Source organism: Meriones unguiculatus, chromosome 14 (genome assembly GCF_030254825.1).
Source record: "Meriones unguiculatus strain TT.TT164.6M chromosome 14, Bangor_MerUng_6.1, whole genome shotgun sequence".
Lineage (NCBI taxonomy): Eukaryota > Metazoa > Chordata > Mammalia > Rodentia > Muridae > Meriones > Meriones unguiculatus.
Window position 1 is genome coordinate 6188670 of NC_083361.1, and position 13174 is coordinate 6201843.

Genomic DNA, 13174 nt, shown 5'->3' on the forward strand with positions numbered 1-13174 from the left:
CCTAAGCCAATGTAAGCAATTAGAATTTATGGGATTTGGGAGCTGGCAAGTGCTCCTGAGGAGAGGCAGACTGGAATGGGCAGGAGAGATTAATCTGTAGTTAAGGATACATATTCCTCTTGCGGAGGACCTGGGTTGAACCCCCAGCGTCCCCTAGGCCAGCTATACCCACCCTACCCACGTAATTAATAATAAAATTATATGTCCACCCCATACTCATGATTAGTAATAAGATTATATGTATATACTTTTAAGGGCATGTTGGGGAAAAGCGCTGCAGTTTTAAATAGCTGGTTAAGAAAAAAAAAAAACTCGCTCTTTATTATATTTGAGTAAAAGCATGAAGGGGAAGAAATGAGCCAATTGGCTAACTGGAAGGAAAGCGTTCTGTCAAAGGGAAGAGAAACCGCAAAGTCTGAGACAAGAGCTCGCACAGATGTCCCAGGAACAGAAGGCACCTGTGGCTGGCGTGGAGCAGATGAGGGGAAAATCACAGAGGATGACATCAGAGAGCAGGGAGTTCCCCCAGTGGCCTGCAAATCCTTGTGAGAAAATTCATTTTTTTTGTTTAGAGATGAGAAGCCACTGAAAGGCACCACAGAGCAGAGACTTTCTCTGACACATTGTACAAAGGACCCCAGTGATGCAAGACTTCAGTGAAATAAAACAGGTCCGAAGGGAGGGAGGCGGCTTCAGTCAAGGCAGGGGAGGTGGGCTGAATGAAGAGTCCACCTTACCAGGGAGAAAGGTCAAGATATCTAGTTTTGGATCTGACTTCCTGGGGGAGGGGGAGGAATGGAATTTTCACCCACAGTTCTGATGAGGAGCAAGGAAGACTTCTAAGGAGGAAGAGCAGGCAATGTGCGAGTGTGTCTAGGGAGATCACGGGGCATTCCTCAGACCTGCTAAGTTTTCAGAACAGTGCTGGGCATCTAGCACGTGGGCCACCACGCAGGAAGGAAAGGCAGGAAGATGGAGAGTTCAAGGCCAGTGTCAGCAGCAGAGCAGTCTGAAGAAGCCACAGGGGCTTAGAAAAGAGTTAAGTAGGCCACGTGCCTCAGAAGTGTGAGAGCACATTTCCTCTCCACAGCCCAGGTACAAAGCTGCTCACGGTGACCTCTTACATTTCAGTGCTAGGGAGGAAGAATCAGGAGGATCATAGGCCTCAGAGGCCAGCCTGGCCTCAATGGCGAGCCCCAGGTCTCACCAACAGACCCCGCCTCAAAAAAGCTGAAAAAATTTATATATATATAATTTTAAAAGGGGTGGCTAAGCCTGGTACTGGCGCACACCTTTACTCCCATCACTAGGGAGGCAGAGGCAGGTGGATCCCCGAGTTCCAGGCCAGCCTGGTCTACAGAGCGAGTTCCAGGACAGCCAGGGCTATACAGTATGACCCTGTCTCAAAAAAGAGGGGAGGGGTCACGATCGGGCTGGCAAGATAGCTCATTGGTCAAAGGCACTTGCTGCCAAGGCAGATAACCTAAGTTTGATCCCTGGAATGAACATCACAGACGGAAAGAATTAACTCCCATAAATTGGCCTTTGACCACATCAGGCTGTGGCACCGCCCCCTTCAGATAAATAAGTGTAATTAAATATAAAACGGGGGACAGTTCTAAGGAACAATACTCAAGGGTGTCCTCTGGCCTCCGCGTGAACCGCAGACACACACATAGAGAACAAAAATCACTCCCACGCTGAACCTCAGCTAATTCTTGTGATGCCAGTTTTATGCGTTTATATGCCAGTCTCAGTTGTCCTGGCCTGGAGGCCCTCAGGCCCAGCAGGGTCCAGACTCCTTTCCTGTAGGAGGTGCTTTTGATGACAGCCACTGCGGCTTTCCTTCCGATCCTTGCCTCCCCGTTCCAGGGAATAATCACAGATGATGTACTCGGGGACCAACTGATGGACTTCCCTGCTGAGCCACCTCCTCTGCCCTGAGCTTCCGTTTTAGGGGAAACAGAATGACCACCAGAGGCAGTTCTCTTGGTTTTTATGTTCTGAGTTGTCGTTTGCAGCTTTTTTTTTTTTTTTCTTAAGATATAGCCCAGCCAAGGAGTGGCAGGCCGATCTCTAAAATTCGAGGCCAGCCTGTTGACAGAGCGAGTTCCAGAATAGCCAGAGCTACACCGAGAAACCCTGTCTCGAAAAACCAAAACCGAACCAAACCAAGCCAGAAAGGCTTCCTTGGTGTTGGAGTTGCCCGTTTACACCGCCTCACGTGGGTACAGCCACAGTCTTTCCAAAGATTTTAGGGGGTTTCACCTGTCTACGCATCTCCACATTTACAACTTTTAAGATCTAATCGGGACCGCCCGTGGTGGCGCCGCCTTCTATCCCAGCACTGAGTTCTGGGCATCCGAGCCCACGCTGTGAGTTCAAGGACAGCCTGTGCGCGTTCGTACGTACATTCCCATCCTAACTGGCAGGGCGCTGTATGCCAGCACTGCAGACTGCAGAGTAAAGGCCCCAGTCAGGAGCGACAGGTCCCTGCGTCAGGGAACCTTCCTGGGATGATGCCCACACACCAGGGACCAAGCACAGTCTGTAATAAACCTGGCCCAGGAACTGCAGGAGAGCCTGCTCAAGCCGGTCCCAAGCGCGCCCGGCGAGACGACCCAGCCCGAGCGGCGGGTCCTAGGAGGATGTGACAGCTAGGGCCGACATCCCCTCCAATGCAGCCCGGGTAAAGGCCCTGAGCTTTGCTAGCGCTTCCCAGCCTTCGGCTCCGTAGTGAAGGTGAGCAACCGGCCGGATCGAGCCTGGATCGGAGCCCGCGGGACAAGGGTAACCGCGGCGCGTGTGGGCTGCAGCAGGGGACTGAGCGGAACGCGCCGGCGGGAGGCGGCCAGCCCCGAGCGCGCGCCGACAGGAGGCCGAGCGGCCCGGAAGCCGCCGGGCGGCCGGAGATGCTGAGTCACCGGGACCCGAAGCCGGGGAGCGCGCCTTCCTGTGCGGGGCGGAGCTCCAGGAGCGCGCATGGAGCCCGCGAGCACGCGCAGCACCTAGGCGAGCTGCGTGTAGGCTGGCACGTTCAGGGAAGGGGCAGGGCGGCGCGTGTGCGCAGGCGCGGGCGCAGGGCCCGAGCCGAGTGAGAGACTCGGAGAACGCCTGCCTTTGCACGTCTAGGATGGTTGAAAGACACTGCAGTGCGCATGCCCCGGCTTGCACCCGCGCCTTCCAGGGATCCAGCCGGAGGCGGGAGGGCGTGGCTCCGTACGCCTGTGGTCTGAGCGCTAGAAAACTGAGGCAGGCGTGTTCGATGCCAACCTGGGCTGTTTATTGTCTAGTCCAGTTCGGGCTAGTGTGGACCCTCATTAAAAACAAATATAAAATGGTGGTGGCGCGGGCTGGAGAGATGGCTCAGTGGTTAAGAGCACTGTCTGTTCTTCCAAAGGGCCTGAGTTCAATTCCCAGCAACCACATGGTGGCTCACAACCATCTAGAATGTGAACTGATTCCCTCTTCTGGTAGATGTAAATGCAGATAGACCACTCATATGCATTTAAAAAAAAAAAAAAAAAAAAACTGTGGTGGCGCACGCCTTTAATCCCAGCACTCAGGAGGCAGAGGCTGGTGGATCACTGTGAGTTCAGGGCACTCTCTTCCTCTCTCCTGCCCTCACCCCTTTCTCTGTCGGGCACTCCCTCCCCTCCCCCCCATCATGTCTAGCTCCCTCTCTCCATCCAATAAACCTTCCGTAAAAATCTGTTATGCATCATCATTTCAATGGTGACTGACAGAAATAACGGAATGAGCTAATGGCAAGACCAAGTTATATATATGTAAATGCAGGTTTATTGGAAGTGGCAGGGGAGGGAGGGAGGGAGAAAAAGGAGAAGCATGGGCAGAGAGGGACATAGAAGAGAAGGAGAGACACCAGAAAGAGAGCGAGAGGAGAGGGAGAGGAAGGGAGAAAGAGGGACCACAATGTCTGGATTCTATAGTGAAGGGCCTCTGGGCTGGGGAAGTCACTGTAGAAGGCAAGATACACCAGCCACGCCCTGGTAGGGTAGGGACCAAGGGATGTCTGAAATCAAACAGTGACCCCCAACCATAAAATTATTTTAGTTGCTACTTCATTAACTGTAACTTTGCTGTCAGAATGGTAATGTGAATGTTTTCCGCAGGTCTCAGGTGATCCATGGGAAAGGCCACTGACTTCCAAAGGGGTCTCAGTTTGAGAACTTAGAGCAGCAACAGGGCAAACAGATGGAAGGAGCAGGATAAGGCAGTGTGGACACGGGGAGGGGTGGGTGTTATAAGGGTTATGCCTTGAGAAGCATATCCGGTATAAGTTAGTTTACTTGGGGGAGGGGGAAGGGAGAGGGGTAAGGGGGGCGGATGGTTAGACTTAGGCAGGCAGATGGGCATGAGGGCATGGCAGCGCCATGAGGGCAGAGAAGGGAGAAAATGTGGGGACAGAGGCAGAGAAGAGAGTGAGAGTGTGGGAACACCAAAGAGTGGTGGCTGGGGTCCTTTTGTCCTGCGCACACCTGGGGCGCAGTGGAGGCAGGTAGGACCCTAGAGGCAGGCTAGTGGAATCGCTGGTGAACTAACAGTGGGTGCGTGGGAAAGCCTGATGCTATGCGGGGAGAGGGCTAGGGTGCGCTTGAGGAGACTCTTCAAAGGACCAGCTGGTTTACTTAACGAGCTTTTAGAATGCTTGTCTGTACTCTTACCAAGAATGGGGAAAATGGAGTGGGCTGCCCTGTAGAGCATCAAGAGCCACACAAGTCTTTGCATGCAGGCTGGCCTTCACTGATGGGCCTGGGACCATCATTCCTGTCACCTAGGCCTCCATTCCTAACTCGGTAAGAAACACAGAACACACACACACTCCCCTTGGAGCTGTGGTTGAACTGTAAGGCCAGCTGCCTGGCAGGACTCCATCAGAGGCTGGTTCCCTGGGCTCCTCAGTCATGCTGCCTACCCATGTGGCCTCCTGACAGGCGTGGAGCTGACCCACCAGGTTCTTGCTCCTTTGTTCCAGATCAGGTGGATCACAGGAGGGATCTACATGACAGAGTAGGCCAATGTCATGGCTGACAAGATATAGAATTCCCATGGAGGGAAAGGAAGGTCCAAGTCCCCAGGACCTCAACTGCCAGTGTTCTCCTCCGTTTCTCAAGCGACTGAGGACTCCTAAGGTCCCAGGATCTCAGGGACTATCTCTGCCTGCGTCCCAACCCACCCAGTACATGGTAAGGCTACCACACTTCATTACCACTGATGTAGACTGGGCGCTGAGGTCAAACAGAACAGGGGAAGTTGTCTGTCTTCCTCCTAGCTGTTTACTTCCTGGTCCTGGGCACTCAACTCGGGGCCTTGGCCTGTTAAAGCAAGCATTCTACCACTCAACTACAACCCAATCACTTGTATTTTTGAGACAGGGTCTTAAGTAGCCCAGGTTGGCCTTGAACTACATAACCAAAATAACCTTGAGCTGATCCTCTTATGTCTACTTCCAAAACGCTGAGATTATAGGCATGCACCATCGAGCCTGGCTTCCTGCCTCGGCATCCCGATTGCTGGGATTATAGATGAATTTACTGAGGGGAACAGGGCAGAAACTACCCCCCAACTCCTGGGTTGGTTCCTTAAAAAGGCTATTGGGGCAGGTCACAGCACCCCGTTTGATAGGATGAGGGTGCCGGCAGGACCAACTCCAGAAAGAGACTACTTCCTTCCAGGGGACAGCCTCACTTTCCACGCAGAGGCCTCGGCCCCTCAGGGAGGCCGGTGAGCTGAGGGGCTGTGGCTGTCTGCTCTGGCCCCTGCCTGTCCGATGCCATCCCCTGGGCAGGCTTCCCTGCCCAGAGTCAGGTCACAGAGTCAGAGGACAAGCTGACCTGGAAACAGCTCTGCCAAGTGTGACTGCTTCTGACGGGTCCGCTGCAGCTCATTTTAAATACGATACAGAGTATTATTAAATGTATATTTTAATAAAGCCAATAGTTATTTTACTTATAGGAGCTTTAAAAGTAAGATACAAAACGTAGAGTTCCAGTTCGGAAGGTCACAACTATTCACATGATGTCCTGCTGATGCCGAGCAAGGCAGCCATGCTTGGCCGTGCCGAGGACACACTCACACGCACATACATGCGCTCTGGCGAGACGCCTCTGCCAAGCGCAGCACCTGGAATCACCAGTGTTCAGAGCAGGGCGGTGCTGGAAAGCACCGACTCGGAGACTACACAAACCGCTTCACACGGTCTCACAGCCACGGAGACAGAAGTCTTCCTTAACAGAGAGAAACAGACCAGAGATGACAGTTAGCAGTGTCACCTGTGCTGGGGCACCGAGGAAGCGACCCAGGCCCAGGGTGAGGTCTTCGGGGAGGCACTATGAAAATGAGAGTACTGCAGTGGAGCAGAGCTGGAAACACTGGGCACTGTGGACACGTTACTGAAGGAAATAGAAAGTCTTTACAAGTGAGACAGCCACAAGAACTTCAAACAGATTAGTGTGCACACTGTGACAGCTAACACAGACAGCAGCCACGCAGGGCTGGTGCAAAGTACGTGCCTGGGAAACTATGTACAAAACAGTTCTCTGTAAACATGGTGAGGTGAAGATTTCCGAACCCACGGTGAAGGATCGTCAGTACAGGCAGAAATGGCACCCCCGCACAGCACGAGCGACAACAGCTGAGGCCTCGAAGCAGCCTGGAGACACAGTGCTTTAAAAACGCAGGTGGCTGGGCTCAGACACCCTACAGGTCCTCTGTAGTTTTCTTGTGTGTGAATGTGTGTGTGCATGTGTGTGGCGTGTATACATAGATCCTTTTTGGTATTTTTAAATATAAATTTATCTGTAGAAAATGAGAACATAAATGTGTTATTACAATCTGTTGGAAAAGCTTACATGGAGTTAGAAAGAATAAACCATTTATTAGTAGTTAACATATATTAAAATGGTTTAATGATTTAAGAAAATATAAAAAATTAATACTGTCAAACTTTCATACCAGAAAATATCATGGATTTTTCTCAATTAGACATTTTCAAAGATGAAATATGAAAAATTTAAATAAGTTTTATATAAAGAACTTTCTGCAACCTCATTAATATATAGTGGGAAATGCCTACTCTATATAGATATATTTATTATTATTTCTCAATTTAAGCACCATTCAATTCTTCTGGATCCATTCTGGCTGGAAAATATCCCCAAATCCACAGAGTGTTATCTGTTTAATGGCACATGTTAACTAAAAGTGAGGTGGATTTTTGTGGTTGACTGAACAAAACTGTGAATTCCTGTCTACGTCATAATTCCTTTGTCTTTGAGCCAGCAAGCAAATGTCACTGTGGTTCTGAGTGTGTGTCGGGGGGCGGGGGGGAGTGGGGGTCTTGCTACAACCTCTCCCGCAGTTCCTTCCTTCGAGCAGCGAGGTGCTACCCTGGTCATGGTGGAAGGAAACAAGGGCAGCAGGTGCAGCTTTCCTGGGTGTTGGCCAGCTGCACCCCCTGTGCTGCCAGGATTGTGCCTCTGACAGCAGCTCCCCGGGCCCGCACCCCCAGTGCTTCTGAGCAGAGCCACCCACGGGAGCCTGATGGCTGCTTCTGATCACAAGCACCTTGTATAAGCTTAAACAAAGACAGTGCCGAGCTAACCTCCAGCCGGTGGACCTGGGCTCTTAAGACAGCCAATGCGTTTTAGGCAGGAGGCGGCGTTTTTTAAACTGAAAACCTACATGAAAAATATCTATAAAATCAGTGATGGGGTGGGTCCCGCTCAGTGTGTTAAAGAGAAGGAGAGAGTTTCAAAGAATGGTCAGTTTTGTTCTCAGCCTGCAGGCCTCATGCCTTTCCCACATGCAGGACTGACAACCTTCAGACTGTGTTTTCCCAAGTGTGGCCTCTGGCCACCTGCACCAGGATTACCTGAGGTGCTTATTAAGCATGCAGATTGCCAGCACCCCCTGAGTGTCAGAAATCTCCATCTTCAGCTGGCTCCCAGGGGTGGGCTACCTTCAAAGTTTGAGAAACCAGGCTTTAAAGACTTGGAGCTGCCAATCACCTCTAACCCAAAGAACGTTGCCGTCCCTGGGGCAAGGTGCACTGGTCCTTCTGGGGGCTAGTGTCTGCTTATCAGCCCTGGGGACAGCTGCCCCAACAGCTTTGATGGGCAGCAGACTAGCTGTGGTCAGTACTGGGGCAGATAGGCCGGCCTGCGCTCAGCCTTCCCGGGGAAGGCCTTGAAGCCCTTGGGGGCCCCCTTATGTGCTGGTGGAGGTGGGGGCTGTGGTGGCGTCTGCACATAGGTGAAGGAGGTGGTATTGCAGTCACTGGTTGCAGCCCACACAGGGGACTGCAGCATCTGCATGGTGTCATTCCACTGGCTGCCAGGACTGGTGACTGCATAGAGCGGTGCGGCTGGGCTGGGCAGCATGCTCGGCAGCGGGGAAGGGTGCTGCCATGGTGCTTTGGGTGGCCACGTTTTGGTTTTGTTTTCCTGGAAAACAGAAGAGAGTGCCTTCTGGTGAGCTGTCATTGTCCTGCCCCCCAGCCCCTGAACTCCCACTCTTCTATCTAGTGGACATGGGGAGAGCACCAGCACCCCCCAAGCCGGTACAAGGGAAGTCCTTACAGTGACACCAGCCTTCAGTGCCTGTACAATCCACACATCATTCCTGCAGTGCAACTGCGGAACTGAACTTGTGTGAGTGCACACATACATGTGGACACGTGTGTGACACTCACATTGCTGGGGATATGCACAGAGTCTCCCATGACCCACACACCACAGCCCGCCCTTTAGCTGATCTGAACAGGGCTTGGAGTGTGGCTCTCACATGAGACAGTGCAGTCCCAGAGTGTCCTCTACAACATGGCTGTGTCAGCTGAGGTGAGCACATGTCATCATTTAGACAAACTTCATGAGAAACTAATTCACCCTTATGACTCTGAGGCCCAATGCTCACTGTGAGCCAGCTCACGTACCTGGTTCACATCCTCCACTGTGGTGAGGAGAGGTGGCGAGGGCAGAGTGCTGGTCTCCTGCTCCCCACTGCTGTGTTTCCTGAAAGAGTCCAACGCACAGAGCAATGAGCACCTGCCTCACTGTATGGGACAGACTGAGTGCTTGGCTCTGGTCTCCAGATCCCCAGTCTAGGTGAGGAGGCCCTGAGCCCACCCAGCTCAGTGTGGCATGGGGGCCAGCATGGCCGTAGAGCCCGTACTGGAAGTGGGCGGGAGCTGCAGGCCGCATGGGGACAGCACTGGGTCTTTTCATTACTTTATTTAATAGTTACTCGAAGTGTTTAACACAAACTGGGTGTGTCTGGGACTTTAAAGAAAATACTTTGTAATGGATATGATTGATATACATTGTATACATGTATGAAACTGTCAAATAATAAAATATTCTATGATTAAAAAAAAAAGGCATTCTAGCTTTACATGGCTGAGTAAAAAGAGCAAGATACAGCAGGTCTGAGCCAGAGCGCCTGTACATAGGTACAGACCCCAGAGAGGTGACCTCCCTCTCAGACAGCCTCCTGCCAGTGTCCTATCTGCCCCTCACAGATCTGCCACCCCAGACCAAGCTCTTCCTCTTCCTCATGGAAGATGCCTCCAAAAGCCTTTGTCCTCTACCTGTCACAGGACAAACAACGGGACTGGCTTTCCCAGAGGCAGAGCTGTGGCTTGACATGTGTCCTGCTCTCCAATCCTTGGTTTAGCAGTCTCCTTACCTTCTCTGTTTGACAGCAGCAACAAGGTCAGGCCCTGAAAACATGGAGAACAGGCTGTCCCCATTGGCTGAAGAGGTCTCATCACTTGAGCTGGCCGAGTCTCCCTGAGCACCTGACCAGCCACTGTGCAGGCTGTCCCTGAGAGTGGAGAGAGATGGGTCATAGACCTTCCACAGCCTTACCACAACTCCTAGACCCAAGTTAGACTCTGCCAAAACTTGACATTTTCTTTCTTTCTCCTCAGAAGAGTCCTTACTTCCCTTTATTTCTCAGAAGCCTGTGATTGATGTATGGCTGATTTGGGGAAAGACTAAAGTAGAGATGCTCTTTCACCATCCACACTTATTAACCAGGAAGTAATCTGAGGCACAAGATTCATAATTCTCTCTCTTAAAGATATTTTTTAATTTATTATATGTGTGTGTGCCTGTGTGCAGATGCCCTTAGAGGCCAGAAAAGAAGTTAACACCCTGATGAACTGGAGGCTTTTGGTTTTTTGAGACAGGATTTCTCTGTCGTAGCCTTAGCTGTCCTAGAACTCACTCTGTAGACCAGGCTGGCTTCAAACTCAGAGAGATCCGCCTGTGCCTGCCTCTGCCTCCTGCGTGCTGGGATTAAAGGCATGCGCCAACACAACATGGCTGAACTGTAATTATAAATGTTAGTTATAAATGTAGTTATAAATGTCTGCGAGCCACCACATGAGTACTGGAAGCCATTTGGGTCCTTTGCAAAAGCTGTAAGTGCTCTTAAACAACTGGGCTATCTCTCCAGCCTGGGTGTTTGTTTGTTTGTTTGTTTGTTTGTTTGTTTGTTTGTTTTTCCTAAAGTAAGGTCTCCCCAGGTAACTCAGGCTGGCTTCTAACTTGCTATGAGGCCATGCTAACCTGAATTCACGACAGTCGTCCTGCGCCTGCCTGCCACATACTGACAGTCCAGGTGTAGACTACCACGCCCTGCTCACAATTCTCTCAATACACTAGAGTTGGTTTTGCTGTGCTGGGGATTGAGCTCAGGGCCTTGCACAAGCTAGGTAAACACTGTACCACTGAGCCGCACACCCCAGGCCTACTGCCCCTCTGTGGGCTATAACAACAGCATTCCATAACTTACTGGTTTCACAAAGAGTCTCCTTCCACAAGACCACACGAAACACTATCAAGTAAGAGCCCTGCTCTAAGAGGAAAACGCTCTTTATTTTCTCCTAAGTCAGTATTTATACTTTTTATACAAGTTAGTATATACATGTGTGTATACACTTTTATATAGCTCCCCATTTTTATAAGAAATAAAATATTTTATTTAAAAATATTTTTAAAATCTCATATATGTGTACTGTGTTTACAGGAGGCTGTCTTAAAGCACTCGTTCATAGCAGAGGTGTGTTTCTGTGAATAAAGCATTCCCCTTAACATCCTCTATTAGGATCTGACCCCACCAAGATCTAGCCACATTACACTTTCACCGCTCGGTAAGCGTGAATGAAGGCCAGTGAGCCTCCTGACCAACCAAGGCTGGATGGGGCACCCAGATCCCAAATTTGGCTTCCTTGCTGCAGGCAGAACTCACCCTTCTGTGAAGAACTCTGGCAAAGGCCAAGTCCGATGAGCATCATCCATGGGTGGCCAGTTGCCCCGGGGGTTGCCGGGCCGGCGGCCATGTTGGGCTTGCCTCTTCTGCTGCATTGCCTGGCTCACTCCTGCCACATAGCGCGCAAACTCTGGGTCTGAGCCCACTGTTGAGACCAAGGAAAAGTCAGGATTTAAGGACAAATTGACCTTTTCCTTTCTTCCCCTCTGAGGATCAACTGGTCATACACACAGTAAATCGATGAAAGCCTGGCAGGTAACCACCCCATTGGTTGGCTGCAGGCTTTGGCCACTCCCTACGGTGAGACGGGGCTCACAGCACACAGGTCTGAGGTTGGCATAGGTAGCAAGAGGTACAGCTAGGCTGGAGGTGAAAGGAAGACCAAAAAAAAAAAAAAACAAGGTCTAAATTATCCACAACTACTTTTGTGTTTTTTGTTTTTTTTTTTTTAAATTTTATGTGCATTGGTGTAAGGGAGTCAGACCTCCTGGAACTGGAGTTACAGACAGCTGTAAGCTGCCATGTGGGTGCTGGGAGTTGAACCCGGGTCCTTTGGAAGAGCAGAAAGCACTCTTATTCACTGAGCCATCTCTCCAGACCCTTGTTTTTACTTTTTGAGAAAGTCTTATTATGTGCCCACAAACCAACTATATAGCACAGATAGTCCTGGAACTCTCAGTGAACCTGACTCAGTCTCCCAAAGACAAATTTTTAATACAAATAGGGGATACTTTCTAGAAAGATGGCTCAGCAGTTAAGAGCACTTGTTGCTCTTTCTTTAGGCCTGGGTTCAATTCTCAGCACCCACTGATGGCTCACAACCATCCCAAACTGCCAGGTACTCATGTGGTACACATCCATATATATAAAACTCTAGGCCAAACATGGTGGTGTAAGCCTTTAATCCCAGCAATCAGGAGGAAGAGGCAGGTGGATCTCCATGAGCTCAAGGCCAGTCTGACACATAGTGAGTTCCAAACCAGCCACAGCTATGTATCAAGAACCTTCTGAAAACAAAACAGATGAAAAATAAACATAAAAATTGTTTTTCAAAAATCTGTGTGTATGTGCGGCTTGTGGTTAAGAACATTTGCTGCTTTCATAGAGAACCCGGGTTTGCTTCTAAGCACCCACATGGTGGCTGACAGCTGTAATGGAAATTTGGGTTTCTTTAAAAACTCAGTCATGTTATGTAAATGTTTGTTTTAATCCCAAGTGAGGGATTTTAGTTGGGGCTTTAGTTTGTCCACAGGTGATGACTGCCTCCTGTGGGGCGTGGTCTTCGACAGCCTGCCTAATGCAGCATGGAGAGGGGCGTGGTCTATGACTCTGAGGGATGTAAAGAGCCCAGAAAGAGAAGGTGCAGCGGCTTGGAGGAAACGTTTCTCTGCAGTGGCTTGGAGGAGACTGCTGGCTGTTTGCTGTTTGAGATTGGTACAGCCTCAAAAGAACCCTAAGGGAGAAGTTAAGGGGTCTGTGTCCCCTCTCCCCACTAACCTTCTCCCTCTTACCTAGCGTTAAAGGGTTGGTGGAAAGAAGGTAGAGGCTTAAATACCCCAAATAAAAAAGTTTAAAAACAAGCTCAACACACAGCCACCCAGAACTCCAGTGCCAGCCAATCTGAAGCCCCGCTCTGGCTTTCGAAGGCACTCAGCATGCACATGCACACACGTACAGACAAAACATTCACACATAAAAACTTAAACGTGTGTGCACATGTGCATGGCCTTGTGGGCGTCCGTCTAGAAGCCAATGGCACTGGTCCTGAGATGCTGGAGTTACAGAGTGTGTGAACTGCCAGGCCTGAGTGAGAAACTAAACACAGGTCTTCTGGAAGAGAAGCAGATTATCTTAACAGCTCAGCCATCTCTACAAACTA

The 13174-nt window shown here is 50.4% G+C and overlaps 1 protein-coding gene across 4 annotated transcripts in view; it reads right to left on the reverse strand.

Annotated features, from left to right (window-relative positions):
* Nucleotides 1–5927: 5927 nt before the first annotated feature.
* The window catches only part of Garre1 (granule associated Rac and RHOG effector 1), a 73734-nt gene continuing 66487 nt past the window's right edge, over nt 5928–13174 (reverse strand). For all 4 annotated transcript variants that reach the window (XM_021641802.2, XM_021641782.2, XM_021641795.2 and 1 more), the window contains 4 exons: nt 11275–11440; nt 9706–9843; nt 8954–9032; nt 5928–8465 (listed from right to left, as the gene is read on the reverse strand). In XM_021641802.2, coding sequence (XP_021497477.1) covers nt 8157–8465; nt 8954–9032; nt 9706–9843; nt 11275–11440 — 692 coding nt within the window. In that variant the 3' untranslated portion in view covers nt 5928–8156. The remainder of the gene's footprint in view (nt 8466–8953; nt 9033–9705; nt 9844–11274; nt 11441–13174) is intronic.